We start from the raw sequence: 18,424 nt of genomic DNA, 5'->3' as shown, positions 1-18,424 counted from the left end.
CTCATGCTGATGACGTCAACAGGGCATAAGGCAGTGCCCGGTCTGGATGGGTGCTGGTCAGCAGGCATCTGGGCCTCGAAGACAGGGACGCTCAACCCAAAGCCGGGGCGCTGGCCTGAAGAGAGGGCTTCTCTCCTGGAAATTTCCAGGAATGGGATTTTTTCCAACACAGCAGAGAAAACAAGATAAGGTCATAGGACAATGGGGAGCAGAGGGAGCTGCAGAGAGGGTTCTGCCTCAGGTCCCCAGTCATTCTGTTGCTGGTTTTTTGTTTTTTAAAGATTTTTATTTATTTGAGAGAGCGTGCACACATGCAAGTGCGAGCAGGGAGGGGCAGAAGGGGAGGGAGAGAGAACCTGAAGCCGACTCTGTATTGAGCACAGAGCCCGACACGGGGCTCAATCCCATGACCCTGAGACCATGACCTGAGCCAAAACCAAGAGTTGGATGCTGAACTGACAGAGCCACCCAGGCCCCCCCTGTTGCTGGTTTTAAGAGCAAATGCAAGCCTGACGTGAGCCGGCCCCGGATGAGGAGGGAGTCTCAGGTTTGTCCTGCCAGGCTCAGAGACGGCTTCTGTCACCTGCCACCATCTCCTTAGGCCTAGCCAAATGTCGGACCACAAGTACACTTGGCAGGTACACAACCCCAGAAATGTGGGATGTAAATGCCTTCGGTGTCATTGGGAGTCCTGCACCCACACAAACCCCAGACTCCATCCGACATGGGGGCTCAAAATGAGGGGGAAAGGAGGAGACAAGTCCACTTCAAACCCTAGTCCAGCCCCCTCAGTGAGGGGCCATGTTTGCCCAGGAAAACCTTACTATGGACTTCCTTAGTTCCGGGCACGAAAGCTGGAACACAACATCAGACAGAAAATGATCACCCCTTTGTGACCAGTCTCTCCCGTCAAGACACAGGTCAGGAAAGGCAGCACCAGGCCAGCCTCATGAGCAGTCCTCGGTGGCGCAGCCCTCTCCTCCCTGCTGTTTGCTTGACAATGTGGCCGAGGCCATGTCCTGAAGGACAAGCTCCCATGATGCTGCTGCTTCTGGATTTTTACTCTTTTACGTGCTTCCCTTGCACTCCTAGGAAGAAATGCACACACGGAGGCTTGGGTTTTCTTATTTGTAGCCAAACTCCCACCAGGGTTTCACAGGCTTGGCGAACAGACATAACAGGGTAACCAGCTGGACAAGAGCCAGGACACAGGCTCAGCAGTGAAGGCACGACGGACCCCCCCACACACACACACGCCCGCTCACACACGCACACACAGGTGCACGCACGCATGCAAGATCTGTGCCCATATCCACTCACTGATGTCAGGGACGTCATTACAAAGGCTTGAACCATGTCCGCACCTGAGTCCGGCACCAAGTGTTTGGTGTGAGGGCAGGGCTTGTGGGAAGGTCCCGTGGTGGTGTCTATGTGGGAGGGAGGGAGGCGGCACGGGGCAGCTCAGCAGCAGGATCAGGTGCCACAGGAAAGTGGCAGTTGTGGTGCTGGCCGGAGGCATGCCCAGCCATCCAGGAGCTCCCATGCTCCGGATGAGGGTAAAGCCCAGAGCACGAGGACCCCAGGGGCCCAGGGCCTCCACCACCACCCTGGAAAGACCTCTCCCTCCTCACTCCCAGGGAGCCTGGACTGTGATAGAGTCAAGATGGGACAGAAGCAAGGAGATGCTGGGCCTCACAGTGGGGGGAGAGGGAGTCCAGTCCAGCGGTGCTGCCTCTTTCACCCAAGGGCAAACCTTCCACCAGAGGCAGGCAGGCAAGGCAACACTTCTCAAAGGTACCGTCTTGCAGACCAGGAGGACCCGAGGAGAGAACCCCGGGGTCTTGCTCCCACACACCCCAGGCTGCTATCCTGGTGGGATCACAGCTCGGTGGGGGCAGAAGGCCCCGCCAGCCCCTGTGCCCAGCCAGAACCAAACAGAAAGCGCCTCTGACCAACAGGGATCCAGGCCACCATATGTACCCCTGCCCCCGCCCCCATAAGCAGGGTACACGTAGGCGAGAACCTCATCCCCATGTGAGAAACAGCCTCCTACTCTCAGCTGGAGGAAGTAGGTTCAAATGCTACCATACCGCTCTAAGACTGCCCTGGCTGGGAGGCGGGCGGGGACACTGATTCATCGAGCAGAGGGCGACATGCCGAGTATGACACATCCAGGCAGGCAGTGTGCAATGTGTTTATAAAGATTGCCATGAAAACGGTTCACCTCAAAAAAGCAGCTTCGATGCATAAGAAGTGAGTTTCCGGTCTCTAGAAAATGCACATTTGTGAGTTCTTTTTGCCAACGGGATGGCCTTGCTCCGCTCTGCCCTAAGTGGTGCCTTCAAGCTGCTGCTGTCCTTCATCTCGTCTCTGTGGGCACCTAAAGACAGGAAAGAAAAGCAAACCACCAGCCCTTCTGCACGGGGCCGCCTCTCCCTCTGTCCCCACCGCCTTGCCCAATCGGCCCTAACCCAGCCCAAGCCTGGCCTCCGGGAGCCGGCTCGGTGGCCGAGGGCAGGCAGGAATGTCTGTCACCCCCTGGCCCATTTGCCTCAGCTCTAGGGAATCTCAAACAAAGAATGACACAGAGAAATACTCCGTTTTCCCAGGCAAAGGTAAGACAGATTTCAATGACCCCAAGAACAATCAGCTCCCTGAGACAGAAGGAAATAATTTTGTAAACCGATTTGCAGATACCGAACAGAATCTTTTAAAAATCAAAGTTTATAATATTGATGATGAATCTAGGTCTCTCCGTCGGTGTTATTCACCTGTTACCATGTGATCGGGCAGCTATGGGAGCCTGTCACGCATCCACATGTGCCATCCAAACGCCACTCGGGTGGGTGGGCAGAAGGTGTAACTGGTGGACATCCGCTGCTGTCCTCTACTTCCCTTACCTCCCTCCACGCCCTCAGGGGCCTACTGGTGGTGTCCAGAGCATGCTGGCCAGAGGGGGCCAGAGGAACTGAAACCACCGGTCACCAGAACTGCGAAAGCCCAAGAGCAGGACCAGACCCTGGTCTGGAGAAGGAGTGAGCACAGATGAGGATGGACGCACACCCAGAGGGGCGGAGGTGATGTCAGGCTGTGAGCACAGCTCTGCCGCTCAGGCAAGCAGCTCAACGGCCCTGGCTCGTCCCCTCCCTGCAGACAGCGAGGGTGAGGACTGAGCTGGAGCAACGTGGACACAAGCCCTGACTGCCACCAGGAAACCAGCCTCAGGGCCAATGTGCACGTGGGAGGCCTTGGCGTCTCACAGAAATCATGGTACTATCAATACCTGTCGGAGTGCCTCATCACAGGCCTGGCCCTACCCCAGGCCACGTGATTCTCACACCCAGGGCAAGGGGCCCCTTACCAGCCACTGGTGGGGTCCCCACAGATGCCAGAAATTATACAGGGAAGGACACGCAGGTGCTTCCATGCACGTCTGTGGAGAGAAGCTTACTGATCGGCTAAGCGCTCCAGGACGCCACCATCACTAAGAATCTCTGACCTGAGGTCTGCAGGCCGGGAGAGAGTGGACCCGGGACAGCTGAGGGGCTGATGGTGCAGGTGACTGAGAGCGGGGCTGGCACTGAGTGGGCTCTCCTCCTGCCCACAGGGACACGTCACCTCTGCCTCACCCGTGCTCTGCATGACACACGTGAGCGGCAGCGAGTCGGGGGCAGGGTTGTGGGGGGAACAGGTACCGGCCTGGGGAGGCCTGTGTCTCACTGGTCTTGGTATCGGGAACTTTGGAGGCTTACAGTGGTAGGGCTGGCAGGTGACCCCTCGGCTCAAGTCAGAGTGTGGCCACCTACTGATGCCAAAACCAAAATCTATTTTCTTTACATTTTGAAAGGAAAATCAGATATTGCTCCTGACCCCAACTGTCCAACAATACGCCATCACACAGAGCAAACCATGATGTCTGCCCAGGGCTTGTATGCACACACTCCCTGCCATCTCCAAACTCACCCCAAACAAGTGCTCCAGGGCCCTTGCACCCACTCCTCCTGCTCCCTGGACTCTTCCCTCAGATGTCCAAGAGTAACTGTTTGCATAAAACCATTTATTCTAAGAACCTGAGCTACAAATATGCCTTCAATTAAAAACTATAATAAACTATATGACCGAGAGTCCTTTTTTTTAAGTCTTTTTGGGCTAGTATGTTCTAAGGATATTAAATATGCATTCTTGGGGGGAAACTAGCAGCTGAGGGAGCTCCAACTGGAATGACTTAAAATCCTTACAATAAAAGCTACTCATGAAAAACACCAAAGATTTCTAAAATATAATGAGTATAATATACATGAATCTTTGTGTTTTGAAAATCATACTTGTAATAATATTTCCAAATGACAATCACAAAATTCAACACATAGTTGGGAAAACTGGAAATCCACAGGCAAAAGCATGAAGTTGGACCCTTACACACCATATCCAAAAATTCAAAATGGATTGACCTAAAGTGCAGAGAGAAAACAATAAAACTCTTAGAACAAAACATAGGGGAAAATCTTCATGACCACAAATTTGGCAATGATTTCTTAGATATGATATCAAAAGCACATGCAACAAAAGAAAAACAGATTAAGTTAGACTTGATACAAATTTAACTCTTCTACATCAAGGGACACTATGAACAGAGTGAAAAGACAGCCCACAGAATGGAGTGAATATTTGCAAATCACCTCTCTGATAAGGGATTGGTATCCAGAATATATAAAGAGCTTCTGGAACTCAACAAGAAGAAGCAAACAACCCAATTCGAAAATAGATAAAAGACGTGAACAGACATTTCTCCAAAGGAGATATGCAATGGCCCATAAGCACGTGACAAGATGCTCAACAACACAAATCAAAAGCACAATGAGATACCACCTCACACCCATAAAGATGGCTCCAGTAAAAACAGAAAATAAGCAGAGCTGGCAGGGACATGGAGAAACAGGAGTCCTCGTGCAGGGACGCTGGTGGGAACGCAAAATTGTGCAGCTGTTGTGGAAAACAGTTTGTCAGTTCCTCCAACAGTTAAACACAGGACTACCATGTGATACAGCAGTTTCACATTTGAGTGTACAGCCAGCAGTCGTGAAAGCAGAGATGCAGACAGACACTCGTGCACCAGTATTCGCTACAGCATTACGCAGTCAGGAGGTGGAAACAGCCCAAGTGTCCATCAGCAGATAAACAAAATATGGCGCAGGCATACCTGGTTTTATTGCACTTTGCTTCACAGATACTGCCTTTTTTTTTTTAAACAAATTGAACGTTTATGTCCTCCAAGTCTATTGGCACTGTATTTCCAACAGCATTTGCTCATTTCACGTCCCTGTGTCACATTTTGGTAATTCTTGCAATATTCCACACTTTTTCATTCTTACTACACTGGTTATGGTGATCTGTGACCAGTGAGGCTTGATGTGACTTCTGCAGCTGTTTGGGGTGCCCTGACTGCACCTATATAAGACGACAAACTTAACTGGTAAGTGTCGTGTGCGTTCTGACTCTCCACCGACTGGCTGTTCCCCCACCTCTCCCTCTCTCCTCAGGCCTCCCTGTCCCTGAGACACGATACTGAAATCAGATCCATTAATAATCCTGCAATGGCCTCTGAGTGTTCAAATGAAAGGAAGAGTTGAACGTCTCTCACGTTGAATCAAAAGCTAGAAATGATTAAGCTTAGTAAGGAAGGCATGTCAAAAGCTGAGATAGGCCAAAAGCTAGGCCTCCCTCTTGCACCAAACAGCCAAATGGCAAATGCAAAGAAAAGTTCTTGAAGGAAATCACTAGTGCTACTCCAGTGAACACACAAATGGTAAGAAAGTGAAAAGTCTTACTGCTGATGTGGAGAAAGTTTGAGTGGTCTGGACAGAAGGCCAAACCAGCCCCAGCATTCCCTTAAACCAAAGCCTCCTCCAGAGCAAGATCCTAACTCTCTTCAATTCTGTGAAGGCTGAGAGGTGAGGAAGGTAGCAGAGGTGGGTTCGTGAGGTTTAAGGAGAGAAGACGTCTCCGTAACATAAAAGTGCCAGGTGAGGTTACAAGTGCTGTCATAGAAGCTGCAGCAAGTTCTCCAGAAATTCTAGCTAAGATCATCCATGAAGGCGTCTCCACAATAGGCTTTCAATGTAGTAAAGTCTTGCAGACGAAGGAGATGCCATCCAGGACTTTCATAGCTGGAGAGGAAAAGTCAGTGCCCAGCTTCAAAGCTTCAAAGGACAGGCTGATTCTTGTCAGAGGCGAATGGTGAATTTCATTGGCAGCCAATGCTCACTGACCATTCTGAAAATCCTAGGGCCCTGAGCAATTATGCCTACTAACTCTACCCTGCCTATGCTCTGTCAATGGAACAACAAAGCCTGGATGGCAATCCATCTGTTTACAACATGGCTTACTGAATGTAGTAAGCCCATTGCTGAGACCTACTGCTCAGAAAAAAAGATTCCTTTCAAAATGTGACTGCTCACTGAAAGTGCCCTGGTCCCCCAAGGGCTCTGGTGGAGATGGACAATGAGAAGAATGTTTTCATACCTGCCATCGCAAAATCCATTCTCACAGCCCATGGGTCATTTCAACTTTCCAGTCTTATTATTTAAGAAATCCATTTCATAAGGTACAGCTGCCATGGATAGTGATTTCTCTGATGGATCTGGGCAAAACGAAATGAAACCTTCTGGGAAGGATTCCTGTTCTAGATGCCATTAAGAACATTTGTGATTCATGGGAAGAGGTCAGGATATCAACATGAACAGGAGTTTGGAAGAAGTTGATTCCAGCCCTCGTGGAGAACTTTGGGGGTTCAAGACTTCAGTGGGGGAAATCACTGCAGATGCGGTGGAAATAGCAGGAGAACTAGGATTAGAAGTGGGGCCTGAAACTCTGAAAAACAAACTGAGGGTTTTAGAGGGGAGAGGGGTGGGGGGATGGGTTAGCCCAGTGATGGGTATTAAAGAGGGCACGTTCTGCATGGAGCACTGGGTGTTATACGCAAACAATGAATCATGGAACATACATCAAAAACTAATGATGTAATGTAAGGTGATTAACATAATAAAAAAATAAAAAATAAATAAATAAAGGAAAAAAGAAAAAAAAGAAGTGGGGCCTGAAGATGGGACTGAGATGCTGCAATCTCTGCATCAAACTTGATCAGATGAGGAGCTGCTTCTCATGGGTGAGCAAAGAAGTGGTTTCTTGAGATGGGATCCACTCCTGGTGAAGATGCTATAAAGATTGTTGGAATGACAACAAAGGATTTGGGATATTAAACACACTTAAGTTGATACAGCAGCAGCAGGATTTGAGAAGTTCTGCGGGTCAAACGCTATCAAACAGCATCACATGCTACAGAGAAATCGCTCATGAAAGGAAGAGTGGATGGATGTGGCAAGCGTCATTACTGGTTTATTCTAAGAGGTTGCCACGGCCTCCCCAGCCCTCAGCAGCCACCACCCTGAGCAGTCAGCAGCCGTCAACATCGAGGGGAGACCTTCCACCAGCAAAAAGGTCACAACTTCCTGAAAGCTCAGATGATAGTTAGCATTTTCTAGCAATAAAGTATTTCATAATGAAGGCATATACATTGTGTTTTTTAGACACATAATAGGGAAACCAGAACAGTAGACTCACTTCATTGCCATATCCGCTTTGTTGTGGGGTATCTGGAACTGAACCTGCAATATCGCTGGGGTGTGCCTGTATGTAGATACGATGGAATGTTATTTAGCCATAAAAAGGAATGAAACTGACACATGATACAACACGGCTGAACCTTGAAGACTTTACACTAAGTTAAATAAGCTGGACCTGGAAGGGCAAATATTTTACGATTCCACTTACAGGAGGTACGTAGAACAATCAAATTCATAGGCAGAAGTAGAATGGAGGATACCGGGGGCTGGGAGGAGGGCAGCTGGGGAATGAGGAGATCTTGTTTAATGGGTACAGAGTTTCTGTTTGGTATGATAGAAAGTTCTGGACATAGACAGTGGTGAATGTACTTAATGCCACTGAATTCCACACTTATTCTACCTCTGGAGACAATTCTAAATGTGCACACTCTCAGAGCAGAGGGACAGCTATGAGCACGACAGACGAGTTCTGTGAAGATGCAGGCGTACCAGCTGTCTCTTGACCTCCCCACCTGAGTCTGGCTTGGAAAAGTATCAAAGAGCTTCTGCTGGGTTCGTCACTCTGCCTTCTGAGCCCGCATCCTCCCTACAGGGTGCTGTATTCTCTACTGTGTCCCCTATTACACCGGGACCTGCACCCAAGGCCCTACTGTGGTCAGGAGTCAGCGTCCTCATCGTAGGAGAAAACAGAGCAAACTCTGTCTTCAAGACTTCTCAGGAAATTACTAAGTCTACAAAAGTATTTGTATCAACCTTTTCCATTCACATTAATGTCATGGCAGCAGAGCTCATGGCAGGCCTGGTACAACCAGTACAATAGGCATATTTACAGCTCTCACCAACACCCTGCTTTGTCCCTGGTCCGACAGCCAGCCTTGCACTGGTTTCAAGCCCCAGACTTGCGATGCTCTGCTTGGTACTCTAATTAATTTTAAAGACCTCTGAACTAAGGAAAAGGCATGGGGCTACATCATATCCGGGATGAGGACTTCTCAACCCCACTCAGCACCATGTGCAGACCCAGCTATGGAGAGCCATCCTCAAAGCTGCAGTATGGGTCTGCTTCTGAACGAGGGTCTCCCAGCTCCGTGAGCAAGAGGGCAGCTCTGAGCACCATCGGGGGCAGGGCAGGGCGGTGTGAGGCCTGGCGGCTGGCCTGGCAGTCTCCATGCCTTTACAGACAAACTGACAGCACCATGGAGAAAGAATAGTGCCTCAACTTAACATAAGAGGAATTCTTTAAAAAACAAATTTAGGGGCACCTGGGTGGCTCAGTTGTTAAGCGTCTGCCTTCAGCTCAGGTCATGATCCCGGGGTCCTGGGATCGAGCCCCGCATCGGGCTCCCTGCTCCGCGGGAAGCCTGCTTCTCCCTCTCCCACTCCCCCTGCTTGTGTTCCTGCTCTCACTATCTCTGTCAAATAAATAAATTCTTAAAAAAAATAAATTTAGGGCGCCTGGGTGGCTCAGTTGGTTAAGCGACTGCCTTCGGCTCAGGTCATGATCCTGGAGTCCCTGGATCGAGTCCCGCATCGGGCTCCCTGCTCGGCAGGGAGTCTGCTTCTCCCTCTGACCCTCTCCCCTCTCATGTGCTCACTCTCTCTCATTCTCTCTCTCTCTCAAATAAATAATAAATAAAATCTTTAAAAATAAATAAATAAATAAATAAATTTAAAAATACATGTGCCATTTTACTGCTTTTGTTTCTGATTTTAAATTTACAAGAGACCCCAAACACTGCCAAGCACATGCTTTTATTCATACTTCGTTAGAACTCATGTGTCTCCTTGACTTTCACATGAGAAACAGTAATATTAGAAAGGCTAAGCCATACCTTAAAACTGGCCATAAGTACTTTTCCTATGATATATGCTCGAAACATGCATTTGTCATGTGTTTTTCCCTGAAGGAGTTGTCATGAGGACTCTTGCTATCCCTATAGCACTTCATAATTAGGAGGAAATAAAGTATCCTTCTTCATCACATCCATCTACTAATTAGCCAAACTACATAAAACATGCTTTGGCCCAGCGCCGTGTCTCTCTACGCTGCAGACCCCATCTTTGGCAGGAAAAGACCCTGCATTCTAGAGGCAGCACAAGCTAATTACACTAGTTTATCTCCCATCACCTTATCAAACAAATACCCAAAAAGAAAATACCATGCTAGAAAAAGTACAAACACACAACATCCTCAATTTTATTCACCAATAGTCAGACCTACAGAACCACAGCCCACAGATGGACTGACTTCTGCACCCATGAATTGCAAATTGCCTCTTCTAACAACAGCTCCCTGGCTCTGATGAGCTGGTAGTGTTCCACAATCTGTCGGCTCCTGAGATTCAGCCCCGCGCCACCTTCCTCCATGCCCGTGGCTTCAGCTTCAGCCATAAACCTCACGTTGCCTATAAAATCGACTTCAGAGAAAAATGAAGTTCTTCTAACATGCCCCACAGCAGACACGGGTTATAAACATACACGAGGCCACCACCGTCAGGGACCGTCAGCACCTCCCTTCACCCGAGAGGTGCCCAGAGCCTGAGCCCCCGCAGCGTCACTACGAGGGAAGCAGCGCAAGAAAGGAGCAAACACGCTCCCTGATGCGACTTTACGGGGTGACCTGGATGGAACTTCCACTCTCACGCGCACGGTGTCTGTGAGAAATGAAGTGTGTCCTCCCGTGCGCTCTGTCAGCGGCCCGGGCACAGCTGAGAAGGATCTACGTGCTGTGGGGACCCTGGGACACACTGGCAGACGTCATTTGAAGAACTTCACCCAACGGCATGGGCTCTCGTCTAGGAGGCCCTTTTCATGGTATTTCTTATAAGAAAAGCGGGACTTCTGAGTGTATAGTCAAGTGCCCAGAACAACGTAAAGAGAGTTTTTTCTACCGACCAAGTAACTGCATTATAATATACGACTTCCTAATACCGAGTTTATAACATTTCAGAAAAGAGTAGTTGTGCACATCAATGACTCTTCTGGCTTTCTTTATTCAAAAATAAAACAGGCACAAAAAAAACCAGAACTAAAATGTCCAATGTCACCTGAAATAGCAGGTTCACCAAAAGGTTTAAAGGTAAACTTGCATTTTAGGGTATTAATTATAATTACTAGAGAGAGAATGAATTGTTTTTCAAAACATGTATCTCAGGAAAATGCTGACCAATGGGGCAGGTGGTTATTTCATCCCCTTTGTGCAGAGGAACCCACAGGTCTCGAAAGTCTCCCGAGCAGCAGAAGTCGCTCGAAGGCGGCCCTCTTCCAGGTATAGGACATGGGCCTTTCCAGAAGGATGGAGTCTTCCTCAGGCTGCCCCTTGGCCAGGCTAACCAGCCACCCACAGGTACTTTCGCTTCCAGGGGAAAGTTGTGTGGATACATATGCATTCACGTTCCTCTCAAGGCACTCACGTTCTACCATCTATAACAGATGGTGCACGGTGATGGTTTTGGAACACAAAGTGGGGGCCTGGGGGAGGGGAAAGGACACACCAAGTGCCCCTACGCATCACGCTCCAGGGCGCGGAGGTCCTCCAGGAGTTCCTGGGCCACGGTCTGCAGGTGAGGGTTGCGGCTCTTGGCCATGGCCAGGATGCGCTTCAGGGGCAGGGAGCTCTGGAACTCGGAGGCCGACTTGGAGAAGACTTCTGGCTCCAGGACCACAGACTGGACGAGTCGCAGTGCATGAAGACACACCTCTGCGTCTGGGTCTGGGGGAGAGAGGGAACACTTCTGGTTAGAATAAGACTCTACAGGAACAGTGGCAAAGTCTATCCCTCGAGAGCTCTCGGCCTTTCTGAATGACAGGTCTGACTGTTCAGTAACTACCAGCTGACTGAGAAACAGTGTCACTTCTTGAGGTAAAAGCTTAGCTCCTAAGAGTGACGCAACAAAACTCAATGACCACTGATTTAGTGACATCCATCTTCAAATATTACTCACAATCAAATAATTTTAAGATGCTGAACTAAAAATATGAGGCCTTCATGTTGTTTGCTCCAACTCTGTCCACACCGGATTGTTTTAAGAAGTAGCGCTCCATCTGTACTGCAAGCACACCAGTCCTCAGAGGACACGTACGGGTACGCAGCTCTCCAGGGCCCCCAGGCTCCCCAGAGTCACAGGCTACAGGATGCACAGTGTTGCCATGTCCCTGAGGAGTCCCCTCCAGAGTTACAGAACCTGGTGCCCTGCATGCACGGTGGCACCACTAAAACACAGCTAGACACAAACAGCCCAACGCAAAGCTGCATTCTAAACTAGGAGGGATCCAACTCTCCTTACTACTTACTCGTCCCTAGGGGAAACTCTAGTATGCCATCGATCCACTTCTTTTTTTTTTTTAATATTTTATTTGACAGAAACACAGCAAGAGAGGGAACACAAGTAGGGGAGAGGGAGAAGCAGGCCTCCCGCCAAGCAGGGAGCCTCATGTGGGGCTCGATCCCAGGACCCCGGGATCATGACCTGGGCCGAAGGCAGATGCTTAACGACTGAGCCACCCGGGCGCCCCCATCGATCCACTTCTTGATTGAATGTCGTAATTCCAACCAGGCTCAAAATCGGTACCTCTTTCTTAGCACTACACTTAAACCTTTTAAGAAGTGAGTAGGATTGCAAGAGCAGACTAAATAAGTCCTCAGTGAGAACTGCCACACACTAAGGCTGCCCAGAGGCTCTTGCTGTTGACCCAGGGCCCCCAGGGCCCAGTGAAGACTGCTGCACTCTGTCCAGGAGGGAGGGCAGGACATCCTGGGCCTGGATCATTAGAATCCTCCTACTTTGGGGGAGGAGGGGGCAACTTTCCCCAGTACGGGCCTGCCAAAGACCTGGTGCAGAGTGTGGCTGCCACAGGGAGGAGGACAGGATCACCAGGAAGGCCCCACCACCCAGACAAAGATGGACAGGAGCTGGACCAAAACACCAAAGAACTCCCTTTGTCCTCCAGCATCAGCCCAGCAAACTTCCAGCAGCCAATAAGAGCAGTCTACAGCTGGGAAAGGAGCAAAAGGAAGGAAGGAGACCCCCCGAACACAGACGCAAAGGGAAGGCCAACATCTAAGGGTGGAACAGGGCACTGAGGAAGACTCTTGGGCAGCTCGGCCCTCACCCTCACTTAGCACAAGGAGAAGTGAGGCATTTGAAGCCTGTGGGTACACAGGAGGCAAGCACAGCAGCACCAAACCCACACCCATCCCATCCCGCACTGACAGCCCGGCAGAAGAAGAGGCTTGGCCATGTCCACAGGTGCACACCAGCTACCTCATTCTCTGCTGCAGAGGCTGGTTACACTACGGCCCAGAGACCAAACGTAGCCCAGGAAACATTTCTGTATAGGCTGTAAGCTAAGAGTGATTTTTATATTTTAAAGGGATAGTTTTTAAAAAAGAGAGAGGGGGGAGAAGAATATGCAGCAGAAACCATACATGGCCCTAAAGATATTTACTATCCAGCCCATTACAGAAGAAGTTTGCTCTATTGCCCTGCACACAATGTCTAACATTCAATCAGAAATTACAACAAAGCAAGGGAAACAAAAGGCCCACGGTGGAGTGATAAAGTAATCAACAGAGCCAGGCTCCGAGATGACCCAGCTACAAGAACAACTAGAAAAGGAATCTGAACTAAATAGGAGATGGGAAAGCACTGCTGTAGGGTTCCCACAGGACATCTGAAGCAGTGCAGTACTATTTAAAGATTAATTAAGGTTGTATTGTAAACCCTAGGGCAAATCATAAAAAAGTTCTTAAAGTGTAAATGAGAAGCCAGCAGTATCGATAAAACAGAGTATTAAAATAATCCAACAACAAACAAAAAAAGAGGAAAAAAGAAACTGGAGATATTTTTGTATTTCTTTCTATATACATTAAATGAAAACAGTATAAACACACTGATTAGAAAACAGAGAATGCATAAAACAGCAAGACTTCACTATGCATTGCCCACAAGACACCCAAGATAAAGACAAAGGTTAAAAGTAAAAACAAATATTTAAAATATGCCAAACAAACACTACTTAAAAGAGGGCTACAGAGCCTATATTATTACTAAACAAAGTAGACTTCAGAACAAGAAATGTTACCAGGACTACGGAGTAACACTCCCTAATGATAGAGAGGTCAAGACAGCAAGAAGACCTAACAGTCTCAATTATGTATGTACTGAATAACAGAGCTTCAAAAGACCAAAGCTAAATATGATAGAATTCTACAGGCAAATCGATTCACAATTAGAGCTGAAAACTTTAATGTTATTTCCATTACTGATTTTAAAAAGTAAGGAGAGAAAATCAGTAAAAACACAGAACCCATGAACAACACAAACTAATTGAGTTTAGCAAGGTCAGCATACAATGATCAACTGTATCCACATTTCAATAAGGATACATTGGAAACAGAATGTGAATTGTGTAAGACTGATGAATCACAGATCTGTACCTCTGAAACAAATAATACATTATATATTTAAAAAAAAAAAAAAGACGATAGTAGGAAGGGAAAAATGAAGGGGGGGAAATCAGAGGGGGAGACGAACCATGAGAGACGATGGACTCTGAGAAACAAACTGAGGGTTCTAGAGGGGAGGGGGGTGGGGGGATGGGTTAGCCTGGTGGTGGGTATTGAGGAGGGCACGTACTGCAGGGAGCACTGGGTGTTATACACAAACAATGAATTGTGGAACACTACATCTAAAACTAATGATGTAATGTATGGGGATTAACATAACATAATAAAATAAGATTTTAAAAAAATATATTTAAATATTTTCTATTTAAATAAATTCTTTATTAAGAAAAAAAAGACTATCATTTACAATAGCACCAAAAACATAAAACATTTAGGTATAAATCTTATAAAATATGTGCACGTTTTGTATGCTAAAAACCATAAAACACTGATGTGAGAAAGTAAAGACAACCTAAGTAAATTGAGAGATATAACGTACTTATGGACCAGAAGACCCAATATTGTTACGAGGTCAATCTACCCAGTGATCTACATATTCAGTGCTATCCCAATCAAAGTCCTATAAGCTTGTTTGTAGAAATCAACAAATGGGGCGCCTGAGTGGCTCAGTCAGTTAAGCGTCTGCCTTCAGCTCAGGTCATGATCCCGGGGTCCTGGGATCGAGTCCCACATCGGGCTCCTTGCTCCGTGGGAAGCCTGCTTCTCTCTCTCCCACTCCCCCTGCTTGTGTTCCCTCTCTGACTGTGTCTCTCTCTGTCAAAAAAATAAATAAAGTCTTTAAAAAAAAATTTTTTTTAAAAATCAACAAACTAATTCTCAAATTTATTTGGAAAAGTGAAGGAACTAGGACAGCCAAAACAATTTAGAAAAACAGTGAAAGACTCAGAGTACTTGATTTCAAAACTTAGAGTCATCAAGGCAGTGTGATACTGGTGAAGGGACAATCATAGAGATAAATGAAACAGGATTAGAGAACACTGGAACAGACCACAGTTTTGTAAAATCTCAACAGACATATAAATGCATTTTATATTTTTTTTAGAAATGCATTTTAATCGAAAAAAATAATAGCCTTTTCAGGTTGCCTGGCTGGATCCGTCAGTGGAGAGTGGGAATCTTGATCTCGGGGTTGTGAGTTAAAGCCCCACGCTGGGCATAGAGATTACTTAAATTAATTAATTAAAAAAAAAAGATTCCTCAGGGCGCCTGGGCGGCCCAGTCAGTTAAGTGTCCAACTCTTAGTTTCGGCTCAGGTCATGATTTCACGGGTGGTGAGACAGAGCCCCGTGTCAGGCTCCACACTCAGCAGGGAGTCTGCTGGAATATTCTCTCCCTCTGCCCCTCTCCCCACATGCTCTCACTCTCCCTCTCTCTAAAATAAATAAATCATAAAAAAAAAAAAAAAGATTCCTCAAGTAACTCATGGCTGCCTTAATGTTGATATTTCATCAAAAACTAAATACAGCCTTATTTTGACAAACAGCCAGACCTTCAAGATCCAGTACGCCCTACTTTCAGCAAACAGAAAGAAATGCCTTAGAAACTTACGTTATCTCTACCCCGCCCCTCCCTCCACAAAGTTAAAAGTAGATAATCAGTCACTCCTCACCAACCCCAGTGCAGCTCTTTTAGCCTATGGTCCCATCCCAGTGCTATAATGAAAGCACCTTTTTGCACCATAAAAAAATTAATTTTAAAAATAATAGCCTTTTCAAAAACTGGTGCTGGAAAAATTGAACACCCATATGTAAAAACAGAGAACTTGAATCCATACCTTGCCTCACATATAAAACTTACATTAAAATTAATAATAGACTTAAATGTAAAACCTAAAACACCAAGAACTTCTAGAAGAAAACAAGAGAAAATCTTTGTAACCTTGAGTTTGTAAGAATTCCTAAGATATAAAACCAAAAGCACAATCCATACAAGAAAAAAAATGAATAAGCTCTAGCAAAATTAAAGACATCTGCTCTTCAAAAGACATAGTTTGGAAATGAAAAGATGAACCAGTAGGCCAGGAGAAAATACTTGTAAAACATGTATCAGATTTATTAAAAAACCCAACTGAATACAGAATATAAACTCAAAAATACTCCATAACAAACAACCCAATAAAAATTGTCAAAATATTGGAAAAGACAGATCTTTTCACGTGCTTACTTCCCATTTATGTCTCTTCTTTGGTTAAATGTATTTTCAAATAATTTATTCACAGTGTCTTTGCTCATAGTTGCCAAAATCTGGAAATAACCCAAACATCTTTCAACTGATGAACAGATCTAAAGAGACCATGGTATCTCCATAGAGTAAAAACATAAATAGCAATAAAAGAAATTAACAACTGATACATACACACAAAAACACGATGAATCTTGAATTATGCTGAGAAACAAGCTGGACTTTAAAATCTATACACGTCATGATTGTTTCTATATGCCATTCTGGAAATGTCAAAACTACAGGAAGAGAAAAGAGATCTGCGGTTGCCAGGGCCTGGAGGTGAGGAGGGGATGATCACAAAGTGACACAGAGAATATTCTGCGGTGATGAAACAGTCCTGTGTCTTGATTACGGCAGTGATTACATGGTATATGCATGTCACAACTCACAGAACTCAGTACTAGTAAGTGGATTTCACTCTATGTAAAATTTTAACTCAATAAGCCTGACCTTTAAAAAAGGGAACAATTACATCTTGGACCCTCTTTCTTATTCCCTGCCCCTAGGCAATTGCTCCTTCCCTGGAGGACTGGTTATTTATTTTCTAAAGAATCTCTGGAGCAGGGACATTAGGCACAATTGAAGATGGAGGCTCTCTCTGGAAAACACATGAATTATGTGAAAACATACCCATAAATTCTAAGACACTCCCTCTTCCCTACTCTGTTTCCAGAGTTTATAGGCCTCTGCCTATAAACTGTTATGAGTTTATTATGAGTCTGTTATGAGTCCTCTCCAGCCAATCTGAACGACCTAAGAGAAAACACCCAACGGTGCTGACCTATGGTCAGCACCATTTGTTGAAGAAACTGTCTTTTTCCCATTGCATATTCTTTACTCCTTAGTCAAAGATTAATTTACCATATAATTGTGGGTTTATTTCTGGGCTTTCTTTGGGTTTATTTCTGTTGTGTTGGTCTATGTGTCTGTTTTTGTTCCAGTACCACACTATTTTGATAACTACAGCTCTGTAATAGAACTTAAAGTCTGGAATTGTGATACCTCCATATTTTTTTTTTCTTTTTCAGGATTGCTTTGGCTATTCGGGGTCTTTTGTGGTTCCATACAAATTTTAGGACTGTTCATTCTAGTTCTGTGAAAAACGCTATTGGTATTCTGATAGGGATTGCATTAAATTTGTAGACTGCTTTGGGTATATAGGCATTTTAACAATATCTGTTCTGATCCATGAGCATGGAATGTCTTTCCATTTCTTTGTGTCACCTTCAATTTCTTTCATCAATGTTTTATAGTTTTCAGAGTATAGATCTTTCACCTCTTTGGTTAAGTTTATTCCTAGGTATTTTATTATTTTTGGTACAATTGTAAATGGGATTGTTTTCTTAATTTCACTTTCTGCTGCTTCATTATTAGTGTACAGAAATGCAACATATTCCTCTTGTTGATTTTTGTATCCTGTGACTTTACTGAATTCATTTATCAGTTCTAGTAGTTTTTTGGTAGAGTCTTCAGGGTTTTCTATACAGAGTATCATGTCATCTGCAAATAGTGAAAGTTTTCCTAATCTTCCTTACCAATTTGCATGACTTTTATTTCCTTTTGTTGTCTGATTGCTGTGGGTAGGACTTCGTACTATGTTAAATAAAAGTGATGGAAGTAGACATCCTTGTCTTGACCTTGACCTCAGGGGAAAAGCTCTCAGTTTTTCCCCACTGAATATGATGTTCACTGTGGGTTTTTCATATATGGCCTTTAGTACGTTAAGGTATGTTCCCTCTAGACCTACTTTGTTGAGGGTTTCTATCATGAATGGGTGTTGTATTATAAATCTCACCCTTAAGCATGAGAAGACAATGCCCATCACCAGACCCGTAAGAAAAAGATGGCCATCATTTTCAACAGAAACAAAAGGAGGGAAAAGAAAAGAGTGTGCAATGAGAAGAAAATTTTTAAAAAATATTAATACCTTCCTCAAAGAGATAGAAAGAAGTTATATCATCCATTAAGCAAGAATGAGATGTTATATTTTTTAATTCCAAAAAAAAAAAGGCAGTTAGAAATTAAATGTATGATAGTAGAGATGAAGACCTCAATAGGAAGGCGGAAAGTAAAGTTGAGGAAATCTCTCAAAAGTGGTGCTAAAAAAAAA

General features: G+C 45.7%; 1 protein-coding gene across 2 annotated transcripts in view; it reads right to left on the bottom strand.

Moving 5' to 3' along the window:
- Positions 1-9,813: 9,813 nt before the first annotated feature.
- HSF2BP (heat shock transcription factor 2 binding protein) overlaps positions 9,814-18,424 on the bottom strand; it is a 99,844-nt gene continuing 91,233 nt past the window's right edge. For both annotated transcript variants that reach the window (XM_035030091.1, XM_035030090.1), the window contains one exon: positions 9,814-11,334. In XM_035030091.1, the coding sequence (XP_034885982.1) occupies positions 11,126-11,334 (209 nt within the window). In that variant the 3' untranslated portion in view covers positions 9,814-11,125. The remainder of the gene's footprint in view (positions 11,335-18,424) is intronic.

The sequence above is a fragment of the Mirounga leonina genome, unplaced genomic scaffold (assembly GCF_011800145.1).
Source record: "Mirounga leonina isolate KUSES-001 unplaced genomic scaffold, KU_Mleo_1.0 Mir_353, whole genome shotgun sequence".
NCBI classification, from domain to species: domain Eukaryota; kingdom Metazoa; phylum Chordata; class Mammalia; order Carnivora; family Phocidae; genus Mirounga; species Mirounga leonina.
Note: the sequence above shows the minus strand (reverse complement) of the source record. Positions and strands in the feature narration are given on the sequence as shown.